At 44.3% G+C, this 22,905-nt stretch overlaps 1 protein-coding gene across 1 annotated transcript in view; it reads left to right on the top strand.

The window, feature by feature from the left end:
• The window catches only part of LOC147014799 (spectrin beta chain, non-erythrocytic 1-like), a 116,195-nt gene that overhangs the window by 47,526 nt on the left and 45,764 nt on the right, over positions 1–22,905 (top strand). The window contains exons 13-23 of the mRNA XM_085853084.1: positions 5,387–6,497; positions 6,781–6,918; positions 8,702–8,840; positions 8,942–9,586; positions 12,584–12,789; positions 18,065–18,155; positions 18,674–18,820; positions 20,356–20,619; positions 20,826–21,323; positions 21,764–21,853; positions 22,136–22,414. Of these exons, the coding sequence (XP_085709210.1) occupies positions 5,387–6,497; positions 6,781–6,918; positions 8,702–8,840; positions 8,942–9,586; positions 12,584–12,789; positions 18,065–18,155; positions 18,674–18,820; positions 20,356–20,619; positions 20,826–21,323; positions 21,764–21,853; positions 22,136–22,414 (3,608 nt within the window). The remainder of the gene's footprint in view (positions 1–5,386; positions 6,498–6,780; positions 6,919–8,701; positions 8,841–8,941; positions 9,587–12,583; positions 12,790–18,064; positions 18,156–18,673; positions 18,821–20,355; positions 20,620–20,825; positions 21,324–21,763; positions 21,854–22,135; positions 22,415–22,905) is intronic.

Raw genomic sequence — 22,905 nt, 5'->3', positions numbered from 1 at the left:
AACCAATGGGTAGAACGGAATGTTACATACAGACAGACAGACAGATGGACGGATGAACAAGTGTATTATTATATAGACTCGCAGGTAAACCCATGGGCATAGACATGTATGACATTTGGACATCTTGAGTTTGATGCTGCACGTAGTTTTCCAAAATTGTTACTGGCAATTCATCAGATCCAGAAATGATGTAATCTCCACAATTTATTTATTTCACATGATATGAATACATGTCTATGCACATGTGAAATACACGTTGTAATGTCAAACATGTTTAATTCCACGTATTGTAAAATTAAAAAAAATTGTAAAAAATCAGCCTCAGCTTCCTCCCCTCTCACCCCATTCTCCCCTCTCTCCTCCCCCATCCCTCCCCCCTCTCTCCTTCCGCTATCCCATCTGTCCCCCTCTGCGCATCACACCAGACCAGTCAAAACAGCGATTAAAATTGTCTCCCCCTCTTCCCACCTCTCTCTTCTCCCTCTCTTCTCCCTACCCCTCTCTCCCGTTCTCCTCCCCCCCCTTCCCTGCATTGCACCAGATTAGTCAAAAGGTTTTTTTTAAATGCCCCCCCCTCTCTCTCCATTTTTAAACCATCCATCTTCAGTCTTTATAGAACCCAAGACCTTTTAATGTCAGACATGTAATGAAATGCATAATTGGTTGAAAAAAATAAATAATTTAGACACATTTATTCGTGAAAAAACCGTCGTGACCGACATGGCCTTGAGGTCTCAAATCACTCAAAATTTTTAAACATTGATAAAATCAAAACCCGAGAGACCACAACACATGCCACTTACATTATTCTTCTCAAGAAAAACACGTCTCTTCAAATATCCACATGTAGACCCACTCACTTAATCGCAGCACCGACGCAGGCAACTTGCCATGATTCTTGTACACCAGAGGCCATGAGGCATATAACGGAGCGAACAAAATGGCGGCAATTTGATTTTAAAGTTCTGCCCTGAACGGACAGACACAGGGACAGACAGACAGGCACAGAATGTACATATGATTCTTTTACTTTTCCCTGTTATCCAACAGCCTTCCAGCCATGTGACCCTACAATTGTCAAAGAACGAGTTGCGCTTCTGGAAACTAGCTTTGCTGAACTCGGCACGTTGGCTGCCGCCAGGCGAGCTCGCCTCGCCGCATTACGTCGTCGATGGGCCTTGGTGGCAGAGCTCACTGAAGAGGAAGCTTGGGTGCAGGAAAAACAGCGAGTGCTGAAAGACGAAACTGGACGAGATCTGGCTGCCGTCCTGCGACAACTGAGGCAGCAGCAAGCCTTGGAGGCAGAAATGGCAGGCCAGCGACTAAGAGCTGAGCAAGCGTTAAATGAAGCTCAGAAATTAACCAGTAAAACTATCAAGGCTTCAGTAAGAAGCAGTCATCCAAATGATAGTGATAAAAACCTTATTAATAAAGAAAATCACACTTCAGTGAACAAAATGCCTGTGAATATGTCAGACAAGCTGATCAGGTCAGGTATGGGAGCATGTGCCAGAACAGCGCGTCGCTGCGTCCACTTTCCGCCGGTACTCCAGGGGCCTCCGTCTGGCCATCCCCCAGGCAGATGCCAGGCCCATCCCCATCTCCTTGAGATGATGGTCAACCTGCTGCAACCATGAGGCACGTGGTCGGCCCACTGGCCTCCTCCACTCATGAGACTCCCTCGCTGAGAGAATCTGGTGAGCAGGATCAGCGTCAGGAAAACGAGCCACATGTCCATACAGCCGCAGCTGACGCTCACGGACTATGCAGGTAACAAATCTCATCCGAGTCTCTCTCAGCAACCGCTCGTTGGACACAAAATCCGACCAGCGATAGCCGAGGATTCTCCGAAGAGACCTGGTACCAAAGGAATTAAGTCTCCGTCTCAGATCCTTGGTCAAAGTCCAAGTCTCGCACCCATAGAGCAAGACTGGAAGTACCAAGGACCTGAAGACTCGGACTTTCGTCCTCCCGCACAGGTACCGGCAGCGCCACACCCCATGATCCAGTGAATCCATGACTCCCCAGGCCCGACCCAGACGTCTATTGACCTCCGGCTCACAACCTGCGGAGACATGAATATCACTGCCAAGGTAAGTGAATCTATCCACGACCTCAACATCCTCACCACAAACAGACACGGACAGGACAGCAGCATCCAAGATGTCACCGAAAGCCTGGATCTTTGTTTTGACCCAAGAAATCCGTAATCCCAACGGCTCCGACTCCTCATTCAGCACCTCGAGGGCCCCCAAGAGGATGTCTAAAGTCTCCGCAAAGATGACTGCATCATCTGCAAAATCAAGGTCCGAGATCTTGACATTGCCAAACGATGCACCGCAACTTGATCTCTCCGACATCCTCCCAAAAATCCAGTCCATACAGGTGCTGAAAAGTGTGGGGGCAAGTACACACCCCTGACGAACTCCAGTAACAACTGGAAATAAGTCAGAGATGGTGCCACCACACTTCACAGCACTCTCAGTACCAGAGTAGAGTTCAGACATCAGATCGATCAGTTTTGGTGGCACCCCACGAAGACCAAGAATCCTCCAGAGGACATCCCGATTCACTGAATCGAACGCTTTACAGAGATCAACATAGGCTGCAAGCAGCCCCTGCCGAAACTCTCGTCTGCGTTCGGTGAGGACACGAAGTGCAAGGATACGGTCAATCGTTGACCTCTTTGGTGTAAAGCCTGACTGCTCTGGACGCTGGTGCTCAAGCAGATGGTGGCGAACCCTATCAAGAATTATCCGAGCAAAGACCTTGCCCGGCACTGAGAGCAGCGTCACCCCTCGGTAGTTGTTGCAGTCTTGGCGATCACCCTTCCCTTTCCAGAGAGGGACAACAAGGCCCCTCTTCCAGTCAGTTGGGATGATGCCTGTGTTCCAGGCAGAGCACAAAACTGCATGCAACGACGCGAGTGCAGCATTTCCACCAGCCTTGAGAAGTTCGGCATGGATGCCACAGATCCCTGGAGCTTTGCCCCGTTTCAACTGGTTCACCGCAGCCCGTGTTTCCACAAGCGATGGTGGACCACAGTTGATTCGAGGGTCAGCAACAGGGATTGTAACACCCTTGACGTCCAACTCGACAGCTGGGGGATCAGCCTGGTACAACCGCTCAAAGTAACCGGCCCAGCGGGCCTTCACTTCAGACTCCTCTGTCAAGAGCCTACCACTCTCTGCTCGAACTGCAGTGCTCCGAGGGATGGGCTTGGATGAACGTAATGCGCGAATTCCCCTGTAAGCGGGACGAGAATCACCTGTCCACAGGTGATGCTCTACCCCCTCACAGATTCCTCGCACATAGGCCTCCTTGTCCACCCTCAGTGCACGTACAGTTTTACGCCTCAGCTCCCTGAACAGCTCAGCTCTGCCATTCAGCCTGGCCCTGCGACTCTGGTCAATGGTATCCAGTGTCCCTTGAGAGACAAAATTCTTCTTTGCCCTGCGGTGAACTCCAAGGCATCCACCGGCAGCATCAAGGACGGTGGTCTTGAAGGTGCTCCACAACTCTTCAGGACCCCCCAAAGCACCCAGACCCCCCAAGTGTCCACTCAGCCTGTTCGCAAACTCCTCAGCTACTCTCTCATCCCTGAGCTTGGCAACATCCAGCCTAGGCTGGGATGGTACCATTCTCCAGGATTTAAGGTGCAGCTTTAGAGTTGCTACAACAAGCCTGTGGTCAGTATTGAGGAACTGAGCACTCCGGTAGACCCTGCAGTTCTGGATCATCCTCCAACGACCGTCAATGAGGACATGGTCAATCTCCTTTGCCACACCGCCAGCGTTGGAATACCAAGTCCAGCGATGAGCTTGCGGGCGCTGAAACCATGAACCAGCCACCCTAAGTCCATGACTTCTTGCAAAGTCAAGGAACTTAGTGCCATTCTGGTTCATAGTTCCTGACCCATGGGGACCAACACACACCTCATAACCATCCCTATCAGTTCCAGTCGATGCATTGAAATCCCCCAAGACTAGAAGTGTATCTCGTCTGGGGCACTGATCAACCACAGACTCGAGTGTGGCGTAGAATGTGTCCTTCACGGTAAGATCACTCGCCTCAGTCGGAGCATAAATAGAGACCAGGGAAATGACACCTAAGGAGTGACGAATCCTTAATCTCATAATACGCTCGTTGACCGGTGTTACCTCAATTATCATTGGGGTCAGCTTATTGGACACAGCTACAGCAACTCCTTGGGTATGGTAACCATCAGAGCGACCAGACCAATAGTAGGTGTAACCACCCACCATTATCTCGCCGCAATCCGGTCTCCGAACCTCAGAGAGAGCTGCAATCCCGATGTCCAAACGATTGAGCTCAGATGATAACAGAGACAGGTGATCATCCTCTCTTAGGGATAGGACATTCCAGGCACCCACCCGAAGGGACCGCCTCAGGTTAACCCAAGGAGACCGCCGTCTGGTGGACGACACCTCAGCACCACTCCGACACACTCTCCCGCAATCTGACCCAGGGATGTTACCCCGTGGTTTCCCTCCTATCAAAGATTGGGGGTCCCGAAGGCTTTGCCCCAATCCTGTCATCCGGTGAGCTGCCCTGCGAAGGGAAGCTGCACAGGAGGTACTCCCACGGAGTGGGTTTTCAGATTTTTTTGCGTTTTTGCGTTTTGCGGAATGAAGCGTTTTACGGTGGCTGGAGTGCAAATCCTGCCACCAACCTCCTAATAAGAAGTAACCCAACTGCAGGAGGACGTCCGCAGACACAGTTGGGCACTAGATATGGATGGCCGTTGGCTCACAAGGAGCTCCTCCGCCCTTTGACAGGTTTTGTTTTTAATCCTGCTGGGTGTCCATATCCAAACACCCTCCTCACCAGAAAACCTGGTGGGGGAGACGGTTTAGTCGCCGACAACCCGACCATGGAACAGGTTAGTACAGGTTTACATGGTACCTGTAGCAGGTCACAGATCGAACCTGACCTGACGAACAGAGACTGTCAGACATGTAATGAAATGCATAATTGGTTGAAAAAAATAAATAATTTAGACACATTTATTCGTGAAAAAACCGTCGTGACCGACATGGCCTTGAGGTCTCAAATCACTCAAAATTTTTAAACATTGATAAAATCAAAACCCGAGAGACCACAACACATGCCACTTACATTATTCTTCTCAAGAAAAACACGTCTCTTCAAATATCCACATGTAGACCCACTCACTTAATCGCAGCACCGACACAGGCAACTTGCCATGATTCTTGTACACCAGAGGCCATGAGGCATATAACGGAGCGAACAAAATGGCGGCAATTTGATTTTAAAGTTCTGCCCTGAACGGACAGACACAGGGACAGACAGACAGGCACAGAATGTACATATGATTCTTTTACTTTTCCCTGTTATCCAACAGCCTTCCAGCCATGTGACCCTACAATTGTCAAAGAACGAGTTGCGCTTCTGGAAACTAGCTTTGCTGAACTCGGCACGTTGGCTGCCGCCAGGCGAGCTCGCCTCGCCGCATTACGTCGTCGATGGGCCTTGGTGGCAGAGCTCACTGAAGAGGAAGCTTGGGTGCAGGAAAAACAGCGAGTGCTGAAAGACGAAACTGGACGAGATCTGGCTGCCGTCCTGCGACAACTGAGGCAGCAGCAAGCCTTGGAGGCAGAAATGGCAGGCCAGCGACTAAGAGCTGAGCAAGCGTTAAATGAAGCTCAGAAATTAACCAGTAAAACTATCAAGGCTTCAGTAAGAAGCAGTCATCCAAATGATAGTGATAAAAACCTTATTAATAAAGAAAATCACACTTCAGTGAACAAAATGCCTGTGAATATGTCAGACAAGCTGATATTTGAGGAAAATCATGAAGGGCCAAAAACAAATGGTGTTCAGTGGGAAGAAGAACACGTTTCTGTAAGAAAAAATGGCAACGTTTCCTGTGACTTTGACATTGAAGAGGATGAAGAAATGCAATCACCAACCACAGAAATTCCCTTAGCTACGGTGTCTGATCTCATTCTGACAAGGGCTGATGCTTTACGGACTGCCTGGGAACAGCTGGAGGCCTTTGTTGCACAGCGACGCCATCGGCTCGAATCAGCAGCTGCTCTGCTGCAATTTCATGCCGATGCCGATGAGCTGCATGCCTGGCTTTCTGATGCTTTACTTGTCTCATCAACTGAACCAACTTGCCCAGATGAAGCTGCTGCCCGCGCAATGGCACGGCAGCATGCTGCCCTCTGCGCCGAAGCAGCCGGACATGCCGCCACACTAGAGAGCCTGCAACGGCAAGCATTGGAGTTGCCAGAGGAGGCAGAGACCCGTGTAGTCCGGTTACGGGTCATGCTGGGTGAGCTTGGGGAACGAGCAGAGCGACGTGGCCGCCACCTTAGGGAAGCCGCAGCTCTTCACAGGTTCCTGGGAGAAGCGACATCCTGCGAGAGCTGGATTGATGAGAAGAAGGCTTGGTTGGAGGCATTGAACCTGCCTCAGCGCCTGGAAGAATTGGAAGTGCTGCAACAGAGGTGTGGCTCCAGTATTTAAAGGACTGATGGAAAGCTTCCTCCACACCCTCTTCTAAGTCCACAATGATGTTTTTGTAAAGTTTACTGTCGATCCAAAGCTTTTGTAAATTAACACATTTCATTATAACAATAACACATTAAAGATAATATGACATCGCATGAAAGGACTATTCTCATTAAAAGAGCCATTAACTTCAGCAAATAACAGTTAGTTTACAGTTGAAGAAGTATTTTCTTGCTTCTTCACTCCGTCTATGTTTCAATGTTTTTTTTTATTGGATAGATTTGAAAGCCTTGACCAAGAGATGGCTAATCATGGAACTCGAGTTTGGGCTGTACATAAAGATGCACAGAAACTCATCGAGGAGGGCCACCCCAACGAGAAGACCATCTGGGAAACCAAAGAGCACCTCAACTTCAGGTTGTAAAAGTTGATAATATTGTATGATAAATTAATAACGACATACACAAACCAAATACTACATCAGGTTCATGCTTTTCCAAGGCTGTATCTTAGGGCCCTGTCACACCTTGACGATTTAGCCAGCAATGGCAACGTATAAAAATGCACGTAAAACGTTGGCGTACGCTGAAGTTTTGAGGTTTTTTTTTTTTAAAAGTTTTGGTCGTATTCATAACGTGTTGGTCGTATGCATAACGTATTGGTAACGGGCACAGAACGTTTCGTTGTGTTAAAGATAACTTATACCAACGAATGCTTAGCCTGTTGTCGGCGTTCACAACCTATGCCCAACGATAGTTTAACTTAGTCATAGCGCGCTGCACGTATCGCCGACGAACTCGTGGCGTTCTCTGTTAAAAACCTGCTGCACGCTGATTTAAATCATAACCGCCTGAAAATTGGAAGTGTCTACATCGCAGTCACACATTGACGATTTAACCAGCGTATGCTGACCTATGAAAAATGTGTCTAAAACGCTGGGACACGTCGAATACAGTATGGGTAAGTTGTGTATACGTTAGGAGCACGCTGAAAAACAATGAAGTACGCTGGCATATTACGTGGTACGTCTAGTACGTCGTGAAATTTCAAGCATGCTGAAAATTTTACGACGTACTCGACGTATGGCTCACAAGTTCCGCATACGCTGGCATAAGTTCTCGGCACGCTCTGCGGTCATTTAAACACGTCGGCCACACGTTACCTGTAAGTTATTCATAAGTCGAAACACGTCGAGGTAATGTTTAGCATACCCGAAACTTAATTTTTAACCTACGAGTAACGTTCTTTGAACCTATTCGTAGCGTGCTTTGAACCTGAGTAGCGTGTTTTGAACCTATGTGTAACGTATCTCAAACGCACATTGGCGTATGTAGACAAATTTGATTGACGTCTTCCGGACGACCACAGAACTTACTGAACGTGTTTCTAACTTACAGCAACCGTATAATGGCGTATTGGCAGCGTTTAGGGGAATTGGTATATACAAATGGGCTTCACAAGAGGAACCCGTCAGTGTTCCAGACTCCATGGTGAGGAAATGTCGATGTCAGTAGCAGTAGCAGTAGCAGTTCGAGAGAATTTAGTGATGTCGATGTTAGTAGTAGTAGTAGTAGTAGTAGTAGTAGTAGTAGTAGTAGTAGTAGCAGCAGCAGTAGTTCGAGAGAATTTAGTGATGTCGCTGATAGTAGTAGTAGTAGTAGTTCGAGAGAATTTAGTGATGTCGATGTTGGTAGTAGTACTTTCAAGTAACGTGTTGCAAAGTGTGAACAACGTTCGTGTAGCGTGCTTGCAAAACGTTACTCATAGGTTAGAAATAAGTTTTGGGTATGCTAAACATTACCTCGATGTGTTTCGACTTATGAGTAACTTACAAGTAACGTGTTTCGACGTGTGTCAACGATCGCATAACGTGCCTACAACTTATGGCCAGCGTAGCGGAACGTGTGAGTCATAAGCCGGCATACGTCATAAAATTTCAAACATGAAAAAATTTGAGGAAAACCCAAAAGTACAACGTTTAAAGCCAACGTACTACGACGTATGGCAGTGTTTTTCAGTGTGCTCTTAACGTATACAAAACGTACCCATAACATATTCGACATGTACCAGCGTTTTAGACAATTTTTTTTCATAAATCGGCATACGCTGGCTAAATCGTCAAGGTGTGACAGGGCTTTTATGGAATGATAATTTGTTCCAGATTAATTAATCTTTGGAAATGTATGTGGATCATTTATAGGTGGAAGCAGCTGCAGGAACTGGTGTCAACATGCCGGGCAGACCTTGAGGCAGAGCTGGCCGTGCAGGGATATGTAGTTGAGTGCATGGAAACAGAGACATGGATTCGTGAAAATGCTCGGCTGCTGCAAGACTCCATGGTGAGATTTTAAGGGAATCCTTACTCACAATACTTTGCTGTTTGAGTATATCCATTACGAATAATATTACTCTGTCTCTCACTGTGTAACTCTCCATGTAGCCTCCAAGCTGGCCAGCCATTGGACTCTCAGGTCCGGAACGCCATCTGGCTTGTGTGGAGTGCTCGGCCGAGGCAGTGGAAGTACGCCTAGGTCAACTGAAAAACCAAGCTCCAGAGCTGACTGCTGCTAGACCTCAGCGTGCAGACGCCATCATGAGACCTCTGTCTTCAGCTGTGGAGGCCTGGTCTGAGCTATCTACAGCGTTGCAAGCTCGTGCCTGCTTATTGAGCAAAGTACGGCGGCAGCATTTTTTAGAAACGGATCTTTGTAGCCTAGAAACTTGGCTAGGCCGCACAGCAGCTGCAGTGGCATGCAGTGAAGTACCAGATAATGTTATGCAAGCCAAGGCCTGGCTGGAGCAACACGAGGCATTGGCAGTGGAGCTCGGCTGGCGAAAGACTGAGTTTGAACAGTTGCGAGAGCAGGCTACTGCTGAAGTACACAACAACGAAGGGACACAAGGAGACTCAGACAAAGATTCTGAAACAAACAAGGAGTTTTTGAAGAATTTGGATAAAACAGAAAGCAGTTTTGAAGAACTTTCCAAGCTTTGGAAGACCAGAAAATCAACCCTTGTCTCAGCAGAGTCCTATCTCCTATTCCTGCGCGATGTGGCTAAGCTGGATGCCTGGCTTGATAAGCAGGTATGACTACCAAGATAAATCCCTGACATTGCCTATTTTAAAAATGGTAATTATTCGTTCCACAATGAAATTGCTTTGTTTATTTTAATCTTTTAAAATTAAAAACACTGGCTATTCCTCATGTCGGAGCTTGTACACATATGACATTCAGGACACAGACATGAGACATCACTGTACGTTAACATGAATTACAAGGACATTCTAAAAAAGCAGAGAAAAAAAAGCTCCATGGCCAGATAATATGCATCTCAGAGTATTGAGGGAGGTGGCAGAGCAGATCACTGTGATGTTACCGATCGTGTACAGCCTTTTGGCTGCTGGTTGCATCATTAGTTCGGGGAACAGATATGCCGCTGATGCTGTGCCCCTATTACCAGTACACTCATGCTCATTTCACCGACCTCGGAAGGATGACAGGCTGAGTTAACCCTCTAGTGTTAATTCAGCAGCTGACAGGGATCAAACTCAGGACCCGAGAATCCCAAGCCACCACCCTAACCACTAAGCCAACACTAGGCTATCACTGTGATGTTTGCGGATATTTTTAACAGCTTGTTAGAGTCAGCAGACATTCCGGAATGGAGAGGAGCAAATGTAACTGTCACTTAAGAAAGGATCGAGACAAGAATTGGAGAACAATAGACGTGTTAAGTTGGCTTTGGTTTAGGGGAAGATGTTAGTATGGATCATATGGGTAACTAGATAAATTTAAACTAATTAAAAGCAGTTAGCATGGAATTACGAAAGGAAGATAATGTGAAATAAATTTATTGGAGTTGTATGATGCAGTTGCTGATTGGATGGAGAAGGGAAGTTCAGGGATGCAGTATTTCTAGACTTTCAGAAGGCATTTGATAAGGTACCAAATCGAAAGCTGTTAGCCAAGGTGAAGGCCCATAGAGTGGTTGTACGGGTAGGTAACTGGATTGGAAACTGGTTTTGTGAAAGGAAGCAAAGAGTGGTTGTGGATGGGAGGATGTTTGGCTGGGAGGTTGTAAGCAGTGGGATATCTGATAGATCGGTTATTGGAGTGTCATTATTCAGAAATTAATAAATTAAATATACGTTTAGTCGCACAAAACAGAAAAATAGCACTAATAGTGATCCCATCACTACTCCATCCAATTGTGCAACATGTCGTTGAGAATGAATTCCACGACTCGTGTTGCCGCATTCATGAGTTCCACAAAGACCGATTCTGAAATCGAGGGTGGTTTGAGAGTGCCAAGGAACAGCGATCTTTGCGTTTGCACAGTTGTAATAAATGCGTTTGTCATTTGCGTTCAAGTGATGTGGAATCGCAATGAGCTATGTCACCGAGTAGTTTTAACTTGGTTACATCATACAGAACATTGTGCATCTTTTCCACATAATTACACTTGTTAAAAACGACTACTCCAGATCATTTGAGGTTTACATGTATATTCATGTCAGCAGTAGTGATATTAGGGTTTTGGGATATAGTCACAGGGAGATAAATCATATATCTAAAGAGGCAGCGTTAACACTATACAGCTGATTCTGCACAGCATACAGGTTCTGTGATGTTCTGAATGATGAAACCAAGTTCAGACTACTTGGCGACGTGGCTCATGACGAGCGCAAGACGAATAGCTTTGATAATGTCTATTCTTCTTTTGGCTGTTAGTCATATTTTATAACAATGATTGAAACATTGAAGTTAAGAGTCAGCTTTCCAAATTTGCAGATGACATGGAGCTTGGAGATAATGTAATCTGATTCAGGTAAGGCTTACCTGAATCTGATCACCCTATCTCTGCCTGAGTTATCAGAGAGGGTGATCAGATTCAGGGAAGCTTTGATACTTTCATAAAACTATAACGGCACTGCGTAGAGCAAATACCTCTGCAATAATGAACAGTTTACGTTTTGTGTCTCACTGATAGGCCGGATCTGCATCCGGACCTGAACCAAAATTTTATCAGCTTCTTATTGTCACCTAACCAACTCATTCACATAGTTTTGTCATAATCCGTCCACAACTTTTTGAAATACCATATTATTTATCATTTTGGCCCCATCATTCAACGGTGAAAAAAATCACTTAAAAAAGTGAACGAATTCTCAGATCCAGATTCGGATTTTCAACAAAATAGAATCAATTGTCCTTGTCACACACCCAACCTCTCCACCAAGTTTCATTTGAATCCGTCCATAACTTTTTGAGATATCCTGCTCACAGACAGACAAACAAACAAGAAAAAACATCATGCAGAGCACGATACTTGCAATATCCATAAAACAAATTTGACCTCAACAATAATTGGTGGTTGAATTCATTGACCAAATGTGCAACTCCTCTTCGAATTCCAAGTCAATCGGATGAAAATTGACAATTTTAGAAATTTGGCTTTTGTTGATCTTTTGGCCGATGACCTCAAAAATAATTGGCTGGTTCAATTCAGTGAATTGAAATGCAAATCCTCTTCAAATTTCAGGTCAATCGGATGAAAATTGAGGATTTTAGAAATACCACCGTAGTTGTTGACCTTGGGCCTATGTTGACCTTTTGGTACCATTTAGCATACGGAAGACGAAGAAGTCTGAATTCAAAGCGGACAGGCTTTGCATTTTCAGATGCTTTCTGGTAACCCATTGTCTCGGACAATGGACAAACCAACACATTGTTATATACTTAGGATCTCAGCAACATCAATTATATATTTCGATAGGAATGACAAACTAGTTCCGCTGAAATATACATTTCAGTGATGATATGGACTTGGGCTTCAGAGATAATTATCAAAAAAAAATTGCATCATTATAATGGATTATCCTAAAAAAAACACAGACATTGTACTAAACACTTTGAATAATAAAGGATGAGTTCATCAAAAGCCAAGATAATTTTGCACTCACTGAACCAAAATGCTCTAATTAGAATGATAAAGGTAACTGATATATAATGATATAGCACATCACTGAATTCTTCCTCTAATGTTACATTTGGAGCTATCGCTTTCCTTGCTATTGCAGGAGATAGCTCTGTCCCAAGCAGAGCCTCCTGCAGGCGGGTTGCAAGGGGTGGAAATGGCTTTGCGGCGAGCCATCGATCTCCGTGACAAGATGGCTAGTGGACGTGAGCGGCTGCATCTGTTAGCCACGAGCAAGCAGGCCCTGAATGCACAAAGCGGCCCATATGAGCAGCAGGTGCAGAACAATGTGCAGAAGCTGCAGCAAAGGTGAGTTTGCAATCACTTGCTTCATAATTGGCTGTATGTGTGAGCACTTTAGGAGGAGGAACTGCCAAATATGGAATATCTGCACTTCACTTCATATCTGTAGGTTCACTGCATCACACCATCATAGCAACTTGCCCACTTCTGGTCACATGTACAACCATGATGGCCAACTGCTGCTGAGAAGTAGTTCAATTTCATCGGATGAATGTTAACATTTGACTACAAACCCCACTCCACTCCTTTCTTCTACCCAATCGAATTACATCTTGAAACTAGAATGGCACTCGGTCGAGCGCATCCCTCCACCAGACTGAATAATTTACATTTTGTATCCCACTGATAGGCCGGATCTGTATCCAGATCTTAACCACAATATAATTGGCTTGTTATTGTCACCTACCCAACTCATCCACCAAGTTTTGTCATAATCTATCCACAGCGTTTTTAGATCCTCATGGAGGATCTCTAAGTCTTACTCATGTTGTTGTTCTTCATCCTCTTCTTGTAGACTTTTTTGTTTCACAGCCTACAGTTTTCATCGAAACTTCCTGAAACTTGGCATATATATGTAAAAATACCCTGCGCAGACAGTAACCATCTCCGATTTTGAAAATTCCTCTGAGAAAAAAAAAGCTATGACGTCAAAATATCTCCGCGAATGGAAATCGCCTAAAAAATTATCTCCGAAACTAGGCAAGCTTTTTGAATTCTGTTTGCGGGAATCGAACAGGGCATTAGTAGAGATGAATTATCGCACATATGATACATCACTATGACGTCATATCAATTTTATGACGTCATTCCTATTTTTTGACTTTTTTGTTTCACAACCCAGAGTTTTCATCGAATCTTCGTGAAACTTGCCATGTATATGCAGAAAGCCCACGCGCATGCATAGTAGTAACCATTTCCGATTTTGGAAATTCGTCCGAGAAAAAAAGTTGACGTCATAATATTGCCGCTAATGGAAATCGCCTATACCATTATCTCCGAAACTAGGCAAGCTGTTTGAATTTTGTTTGTGGGAATCAAGCCGGGCATTGGCACAGATAATTTATCGCAAACCTGATACATCACAATGACGTCATATTCGTTTTTATGACGTCATCATTAAGAGGACGAGGATGTTAGCTCATTTGGCGCTTGTTAGATATCATGCTACGTATCAGTTTGGCCAGATCATTCCATGGTTAAGAATCACTTCAAAAATGCTTGGATCCAGATCCGGATCACCACCGAAATCGAATTACTTGGTCCTTGTCACACCACTAACCTGTCCACAAAGTTTCGACCTAGTCCATCAACGTTTTGAGTTATTGTGCTGCATATCGTTTTCAGCTCCATCTCTCAATGGTAAAGAATCACTTGAAAAATTCCATTATCCTGATCCGGCTTTGGATCGTCACCAAAATTCAATCGATTCGTCCTTATCACACACCCAACCTGTCCACCCAATTTCCTCCGAATCCGGACACAATCTTTTGAGATATCATGCTCACAAACAGACAGACAAGGGTGAAAATATAACCACCATCCACCTTCAGTGGCGGAGGTAAAGGCCCGGTCACACCTTGACGTTTTAGCCAGCGATGGCAACGTATTAAAATGTATGTAAAACGCTGGCTTACGTTGAACTTTTGATGTTTTTTTTAAAGATTCGGACGTATTCATAGCGACTTGGTCTTATGTATAACGCATTGGTAACGGACACAGAACGTTTCGTTGTGTTATAGATAACTTATACCAACAAATGCTGAACCTGTTGTCGGCCTACACAACCGATGCCCAACGATAGTCTAACTTAGGCATAGCTCATTGCACGCATCGCCGACGATGTCGTGACGTAGCCTATTAAAAGGCTGATGCACAACAATTCGAATCATAACTGCCGTAGAAATGGAAGTGTCAACATCGCGGTCACACCTTGGCGATCTTGCCAGCGTATGCCGACCTAAGAAAAATGTGTCTAAAACGTTGGGGCACGTCAAATACGGTATGAGTAAGTTTGGTATACGTGAGTACAACGCTAAAGTATGCTATCATACGTCGTAGTAAGTAGAGTACGTCAAGAAATTTTAAACATGTTCAAAATTTTACGACGTACTCGGCATATGACACACGTTCCGCATGCGATGGGGATAGGTTGTACACACGATATGTGGACGCTTACACACGTCCACAAACGCTACTTATAAGCTACTCATAAGTCGAAACACGTCGCGGTAATGTCTTTTTTACGCGAAACTTATTTCTGACTTATGTTTGACGTGCTTTGAACCAATTCTTTACGTAGTCCCAACACACATCGACGTATGTAGACGTATTCCAATGACGTCTTCCGGTCGACAAAAAAAAAAAATGAACGTGTTTCTAGCTTACAACTGCCATATAAAGACGTGTTCCCAGCAGTTTTGGGAATTGGTATATAAAAATGGTGTTCATAAAAGGGGAACCCAACAGTGTTTTCGAGTTCCTTTTTGAGTCGATGTCCATGTCAGCAGTAACAGTATCAGTATCAGTATCAGTATTAGTATTAGTATTAGTAGTAGTTTGTTCATGTTGGCAGTAGTAGGTGAGTGTGAGGGGGAGGGTGTGGGTTATGATGGATCGTCCTTGCGTTTAACGATTTAACGATTTAAATGGCTGCATCTCCACTATTGAAAGTAGACGCTTGCGCTCAACAATTGGATTTTTTTACACTCAACGACTTTTAAACGGTACCACTCAGCTAGTTTCATTGTTTACAATGAACGATTTAAATTGCTGTCACTCGCCTTTGTTTTTTGACGCTGGGGTTTTGAAATTTGAAGCGTTTCTTCTGAACGTGTTAAAACGCTCAAACTCGACTATTTTAAATAGACGCTGCCGATGGACAATTGGAATCATAGCCAAGCTAGACATCGAAGTGTGAACATCCTCGTCATGCCGAAGAAAAGATTGAAGAATGCTGCAAATAAGTGTCCTGGCCGTGGCCGTGGACGCTGACGCAAGGACGATCCATTATACCGACGTCTTTCAGCCTATGAGTAACTTAAAAGTAACGTCTGTCGATGTGTGGCAACCATCGCGTAACGTGCCAACAACACGTTAATCATAGGTTAGAAATAAGTTTCGGGTGCGCTAAACATTACCTCGGCATGTCTTAACTTATGATTAACTTACAAGTAGCATGTGTTGACGTCTGTCAACGATCGCAGACCGTGCATACAACCTGTGGCCAGCGTAGCGGAACGTGTGAGTCATACGCCGGCATACGTCGTGAAATTTCAAGCATGAAAAAATTTGAGGACAACCAAAAAGTACAACGTTTAAAGCCAGCGTACAACGACGTATGGCAGTGTTTTTCAGCGTGCTCTCAATGTTATCAAAACTTACCCATAACGTATTCAACGTGTGCCAGCGTTTTAGAAAAAAAATTCAAAAATCGGCATACGTTGGCTAAAACGTCAAGGTGTGACCGGGCCTTAACAACAAGTTACCTCTGAACCTGTAAAATAGAGAATATAGCTCTCTTAATATTATGCTCAAAACCCACATCAAAATATATCATCCTCCTTAATATCTACATCTGCATTGAAATCTGCAGCTTTTCCACTATTTCGATGCCCACACCAGTTTACATATCGTTCCAGCAAACAGACTCATGTGAATGCTTGGCGTTAATGTTTTTCAAGGTCCAAGGAGCTGCTGCTCAGAACTAATTTTAAAAAGTGAAAAAAGGTGTACAATTATGTTTAAATAAAAACACATCTGCATCCAGTCAAGTCGAGCAATCTCATCTGAACAGTTGCTTCGATTATATAAAGGATCGATTTGTCCTTGTGTAGAGAACTTCTTTCGCATCTGGGAGGTACTAGATCTGCATATTTACTTGACAGAGTCGAGTTTAAAGCAATACAACAGAGAAACTCTCCCAATCTGATCTCCAAACTCGACCCGCTTGAATTACGCCGTAATGTCGGGGCTTTCTTTTCCTTTTCCATAGATATGACTTTGGTTTCTGCTCCCGAGAACTGGATACTTGTATACTTCCACCACTAGCTGGACCACAAAATACTAAGCAAGCCACTACGTCACATGATTATTGTGTCGCCGTTGGAAACTCAAGGGTGGGCCGTTATGATGTTTATTTATCTCCGTTCACTGCTAAGCTCTGGAATTCTTCACCTCCTCGTGTCTTTCCTTACAGTTATGGCCTGCCCTTTTCAAAAGCCTGGGTTTCCACTTCCTCGAAAACTCTTAGATAATACCCCGCATGCACAAAGTGAAACGGATGGTTAAGCAGTTGGTTCACTTCTGTCCGTCCGTCCGTCCGTCCATTCATCTGTCCAAAAAGGAGGATCAACGTTTTTAAATTGAATGTTATATTTTGAACACAAATCGGAACATGAATCGAAAAATGAACCTGTAGTTTTACCGTACCTTGGCTCTGAATTTGTCCTGATCGTACATGTCTAGAGAGGAGTGAGATAATATTTTTCCTCTGTCTGTCTGTCTGTCTGGCAGTCAAACAAAAATGAAAATCATTCCAAACAGGAAACTTACTGTTTTTAAGGACGTCATAAAGGACACAACCAACAGGCACGAAAAACTAATGTAACGTGTTAAATAGTCTGGTGTAATAGACGCTGGATAAAACGGCGGTAAACTTCTGGAATTATTTTTATTAAACGACATTCACAATATTTCTTTTATTTTAATTTAAGTATACACTTGAACACTGTAGAACACAAATCGTCTTAATAATACTTCCAAGAACGTCCAAGGTTAGCAGTACTTGGACATGTTAAATGAGGTGGTGTATAAGACTGCATCGACGGCGTTAAACTTCCAGAATTTTTTTAAACGACCTTTAAAGTCATTATTTTATTTTCAATTAAATCATATACCTGAACAGTGCGTGGGGGAACATGTTCTATGAGGCCTCTACAGATTATACAGAATCCTGACGAGAGCTTTTAACGAAGAAGGCAAAAAAAAAAACCCACACGTGTCTGATAATGAGAAGATGTTCTCCCCAAATATCTCATCTGAAGGCCATCTGTAATACAAAGAAAATGGGCCTTCATCTGATGTTATGCGACTTCAACCAGTGTGCCAAAATGCTGAATGAGGATGCAGTGAAGTGGGAAAGCCTGCCATTAATTTCATACAAATTATTTATCTGGCTGTCGGTCAGGGGTGGGTACAGGTACAAATTTGGAGGCAAAAATGGTTCGGTGTATCCGTAGTTTAAAACTAATTGCTGCACACTCACCCGGTTATGCTCCTCTAGGATTGAGAAGCTCACAGATGCTATCGACGACCTCTGCCTTCGTCTGAGAGAGCATCGAAAGCTACAAACCTTCTCGGAGATGTGTGATGAGGTGCGATCACGGTTACACTATCAACTATTTGTTAGTTTAGTGGTTAACTCCTGCATGGTAAATCAAGATGTAGGCAAAGCAATTCATTTCCAGATCAGGTGATTGGTTAGCTCAGTAGAGGTTTGCAAATAACTCGGTAGTTTCAAAGTTTTCTTTGGAAATAATTGCATAAGCTTTGTCTCAATTATTTTATCTTGATGATGAAAACTTAAGCTGACAACTTTGCTCTTGTGCAGTTTTCTTTTAGCTGGTGATTTATAATATCTTCGTTCATGATTTTTGAAACTGTCCAAGCAATGCTACCCTCTGTGTTTTATGATTATTTTGGGTTTCAACCATCTGTTATTGAAATCAAACACACACACACACACACACACACACACACACACACACACACACACACACACACACACACACACACACACACACACACACACACACACACACACACACACACACACACACACACACACACACACACACACACACACACACACACACACACTGTTCCTGGCCAGCTCAGCCTATGGGTGACTGAGAAGCTCCTTATTGCACGGGACAGTGGGACTGGGACAGTTCGTGACCCCCATGGCAAGTGGCTGAAGCACCAAGTGTTTGCTGCCGAAGTCCAGAGCAATCGGGCTCGATTGGATCTCGCCCGACATGTAAGCATCAAGTCCTCGTAATTTTCAAAACCTGAATCTGAAAGCAATGGACAAGTCTCTCAATTTGATGTGTACACAAAATTTCTGCTGTGAAACTTACTTTTGCTGTTTGTGGATGCATGGTACAAAGGCCCCCAATCCTACCCACTATCTTTTCATGTCATCCCTCATTTTATACGAGATCTTTACTACCCTCAATAACCCTCTTACTTCAGATTTCCTCCCTTCCCATTTCCCCATTCACTTGCTTGTTGCATCTATCTGCTGCCCCATTGTCCAATTCTCAGTATAAAGTGTCCATTTGAACCTCCCCCCCTCCCCCACAATGTCTTTACTCTTACCATGTCCTCAGATTTTGTATAAAAAAGGCTTTTTGTCCACATAGTGCATTTTTTTTATTACTTCTTTGTCCAATAAGCTTACGATAATGAAGCAAACGTGGATGCCGCTGAAACTCCAAAATGTACATGTGGCAGAACTAGCACCACCTTTGGTGGTAGCCGGTGAACAAGGTTTTATAGAGCCTGAGGTGAATGAGGGGCCAAAGAGCTGATCATGAGAGCCTGAAGGCATTTCTACATGTCCCAATTCATGCGAAGATGCCCCTCAAGAAGTAGCTCCACTCCACCAGACTCTGGAGCCGAAAATGGCCCCAATTGCTTTCAGGCTCTGGCACGCAACGGAGTTCCGAAATTCCTATGGGGTGCAGCTTTTCAGGAGCGCTCTCCAGCAACGAACATGTGCTGGACTTCAACTGAATGCTGTTAGTGGAGTGCCAGATCTACTCAGACGTCGCTGAATGTATCCCAGCGCACACTCGTGCTTCGAGCTACACACCAAAGTATTCTGGCTTGTAGGCACCCGCTATGTTCTCCATTCCCCGGCATATCCAATGACTGTTGTGAGCATCCAAGGAGCTGATGGCAGTTGTGGAAGTTATAGTGAGGTGGGAGAAGCGCTGTGGCATTTGCGGTAAGGTTGTTGAAGCATTGTGGTGATGAGGTTGAAGTGGTTGTGGAGTTTGTGGTGAAGAGATTTGGCATAGGTTGTTGTTGTGATTTTTGGGAGGCATTTGTTGTGGTCGTGCTGAGTGTGATGAGGGTCTGAGGTGAGACGTCAGTTGGTTTACGGCATGCTGTTTGAATGGGGGAAATGGTGGACGGTTTGAACGGGGACGCTGCGGTCACTCTTCATGCTATCACTGTCCGGCCCGTGGTGTGCATGCATGCATGGCAGGGTTCATGTGTGAAATAAAATGAATAGGATAAAATAATAATAATAAGAGATTATAGACCTTACAAAAAGTCCGATGCAACACATGTTGTCCCATTTACCCACTGGACATATGGACGGGCTAACTAAATGAATACTAACAAGATAACTGTCTCAAGATCGCTTTATGTTGGATGCTATTGCCTTGGAGGAGTGCCGGTTTCACAGAACTGCAACAATATTATCCAAGCAACAGTGATGATGCTGTTGCAATGATATGTGGACAACTTTCTTCACATTAACTGGTATGACTGTATCCCTAGGAGGGACACCAAGTGACCAAAGAACACCCAGGCCTCAAGGAAGCTGTGGAGCAACGTCTGCACCAACTTGATGTCCAATGGGCTGAACTTGAGAGATGTACTCATGCTCGAGGCTTGACCCTCAACCAAGCAGGGCAGACGCAGCTTGTCAGCAAGCAATGTGCAGAGCTTGAAGCACAGATTTCCGAACTCCAAGCGAATCTGCAAGCCCCAGTCCAGCTTCAGGACCTAGCCAGTGTCAACAGGCAGCTTCAACGACAACAGGTGCATTGTATGAGGTCTTAAGATAGCTCAGAACAGAAAAATCTATGCAAACACAGACAATGAGTCTTTGACAATGTATTGAGAATCAGGGCAGATAAAGTCACTATAAACAGTGTAACGATTTGATTATCTCAGTATTTTTTTAAAAAGTATCTTTTGGGGTGTATCATGTTACATAAACAATTTTGTTTTTCATGTTTCCCCAGCTCATGGAGCAGGAGTTATACAGACAAAACAATGCCATGGATGCCCTTAAAAAACAAGTGGAAGCTGTTGGAAGATTGAGAAATAACGTTGGCAGAAAACCTGGGAATGTAACCTCTCATGGAGATGTTATTGCAGAAAATGGACATGGGAAGTTAGTTGGAGAAGATGACGGAAGTGACAGAATGATAAATAAGACGGAATCAACAATACGAGGTAACAAAGTGTCAATAGAGCTTGCCACAGACAATCAGGAGGGGTTGGCTGAAGATGACGTTGAGGGAATGGTAAAAGCTGTGCAGACATCAGACAATGTGCTTAGTAGTGCAAACAGACGAGTGGAGATTGATGGAAGTGCGGTTCCTCATGAGCTGGAGGTCCGACATCAGGTCATTGAAGATAATATGCAGAGGCTACAACATCCACTGCAACAGAGACGAGGGCGCCTTCAGACTGCAAAAGAGCTCTTCAATCTTCGGCGGCAGCTGGATGATGAACTGGTATATCCGATCTTTTGCCCTCTCTTTCTCCTATATGATGGCGGTTTTACATTCATATCACGTCATCGTATCACAATGCAAAAATGACTGTTTTCAGCCTGTAACTATCGGGTCAGTTTTCAGTCTGTGATGATTACACCAATATATTGTGTGGACCAAATTCTAATTGGCCTGTACAGCTCGAACACTTTGTTTCATTCGTACTCCAATCTATAACCTCCACAGTGGCTTTACAATGGACATGATAGGCCAAATATCCTCTTGTCTTCCTTGCATTTCCTTATTCCAGCTATAATTTTAAAACAACTGAATTGATTCGAATGATATTGCCAAGACTTCTGCAGTTCTCTCGTCGGCAACAACTAATCTTTCAAAGTGCATCATGTTTCCAAGCATTTGATTTATGACTTCATTCTCCTCGTCTCATGTCTGCAATGCAGCAATGGCTCAAGGAGCGAGAGGCCGACGTCTCCAACCCAGAATTTGGCTGTGACCTGCACACCTCAGGGCGTCTGTTCACCGCACAACAGGTAGGCTAAGCTTGGCTGCCTGAACGTGGTGATCATTAGGTTTCTCACCTCAACCCAGTTTCTCATCTTTACTGTGTCTCCTATGAGGTATTCAAAGTGATTTATCCATTCACATTTTTTTAAACAATATTTTATGATCAGATTAATCATGCAGTGAAGAGGTATTATTTGTTGTGTCTGTTCTTCATCTTGCCAACCTGCATGTGGTATTTGCATACCATACTGAAATGTGGTTGTTATAAACTACAGTACACATCCTGCTCTAATCCTCCTCAACAACAGGCGATGATGGCCGAGCTGGCTGCCCGCGGGCCACGTGTTAAAGAAATGTGTCAGCAGGCACGACAGGTAAGTATGCCGGGAGATGATATATCAATGGGACTTATGGAAGTGGCGACCGAGCTGGAGGAGCGTTGGGTGGCATTGGAAGAGGCAGCCAGAACACGATTGAGCCAGTTGAGGCTTGTGCTTGATGGACAACGTTATGAAGCACGAGTAGATGAGGCCGAAGCCTGGCTCGCAGAACGTGAAGCTGAGGCTGAAGGACCACATCACTTCAAGGTATTTTTTACCCTCGCTGGAGGGTATTGAATTTGGATCTATTTGCTCGTGTATTTGTTTGTCTGTCTGTCTGCAGATAATATGCTAATGTATGCCACAAAAACACCATCTGTTGGAAGCCAGTATTTCACATTATTATTTTGTTTTTCAACCAAGTTTTTATATATATATATATATATATGTACAAATAAAATGCAAGTATGTCTATAACGTACATACTACTATAATGTGAATACGTCTATAAAGTACATACTATTAGAATGCATGAAGTTTATAAAGTGAGTACACCTCCACAATTCATGTGATTGGAACATGAATCTATACAATCGAACCAAAAAGTTCTGCTTGTCCGCTGTATGACCATATACATACGTCATCATTTCATCGTGTGCACACCACACAAACACAAATACACAACACACAAACACCACACAAAACCACATAAACCTGGTGAGGGTCTGCAATCTCAAATTGCTCTTTCTCGTTGCCAG

Source organism: Eptatretus burgeri, chromosome 13, assembly GCF_056783735.1.
Source record: "Eptatretus burgeri isolate ZD-2024b chromosome 13, Ebu_testis_v1, whole genome shotgun sequence".
Lineage (NCBI taxonomy): Eukaryota > Metazoa > Chordata > Myxini > Myxiniformes > Myxinidae > Eptatretus > Eptatretus burgeri.
This window is presented reverse-complemented; position numbering and strand designations above follow the sequence as displayed.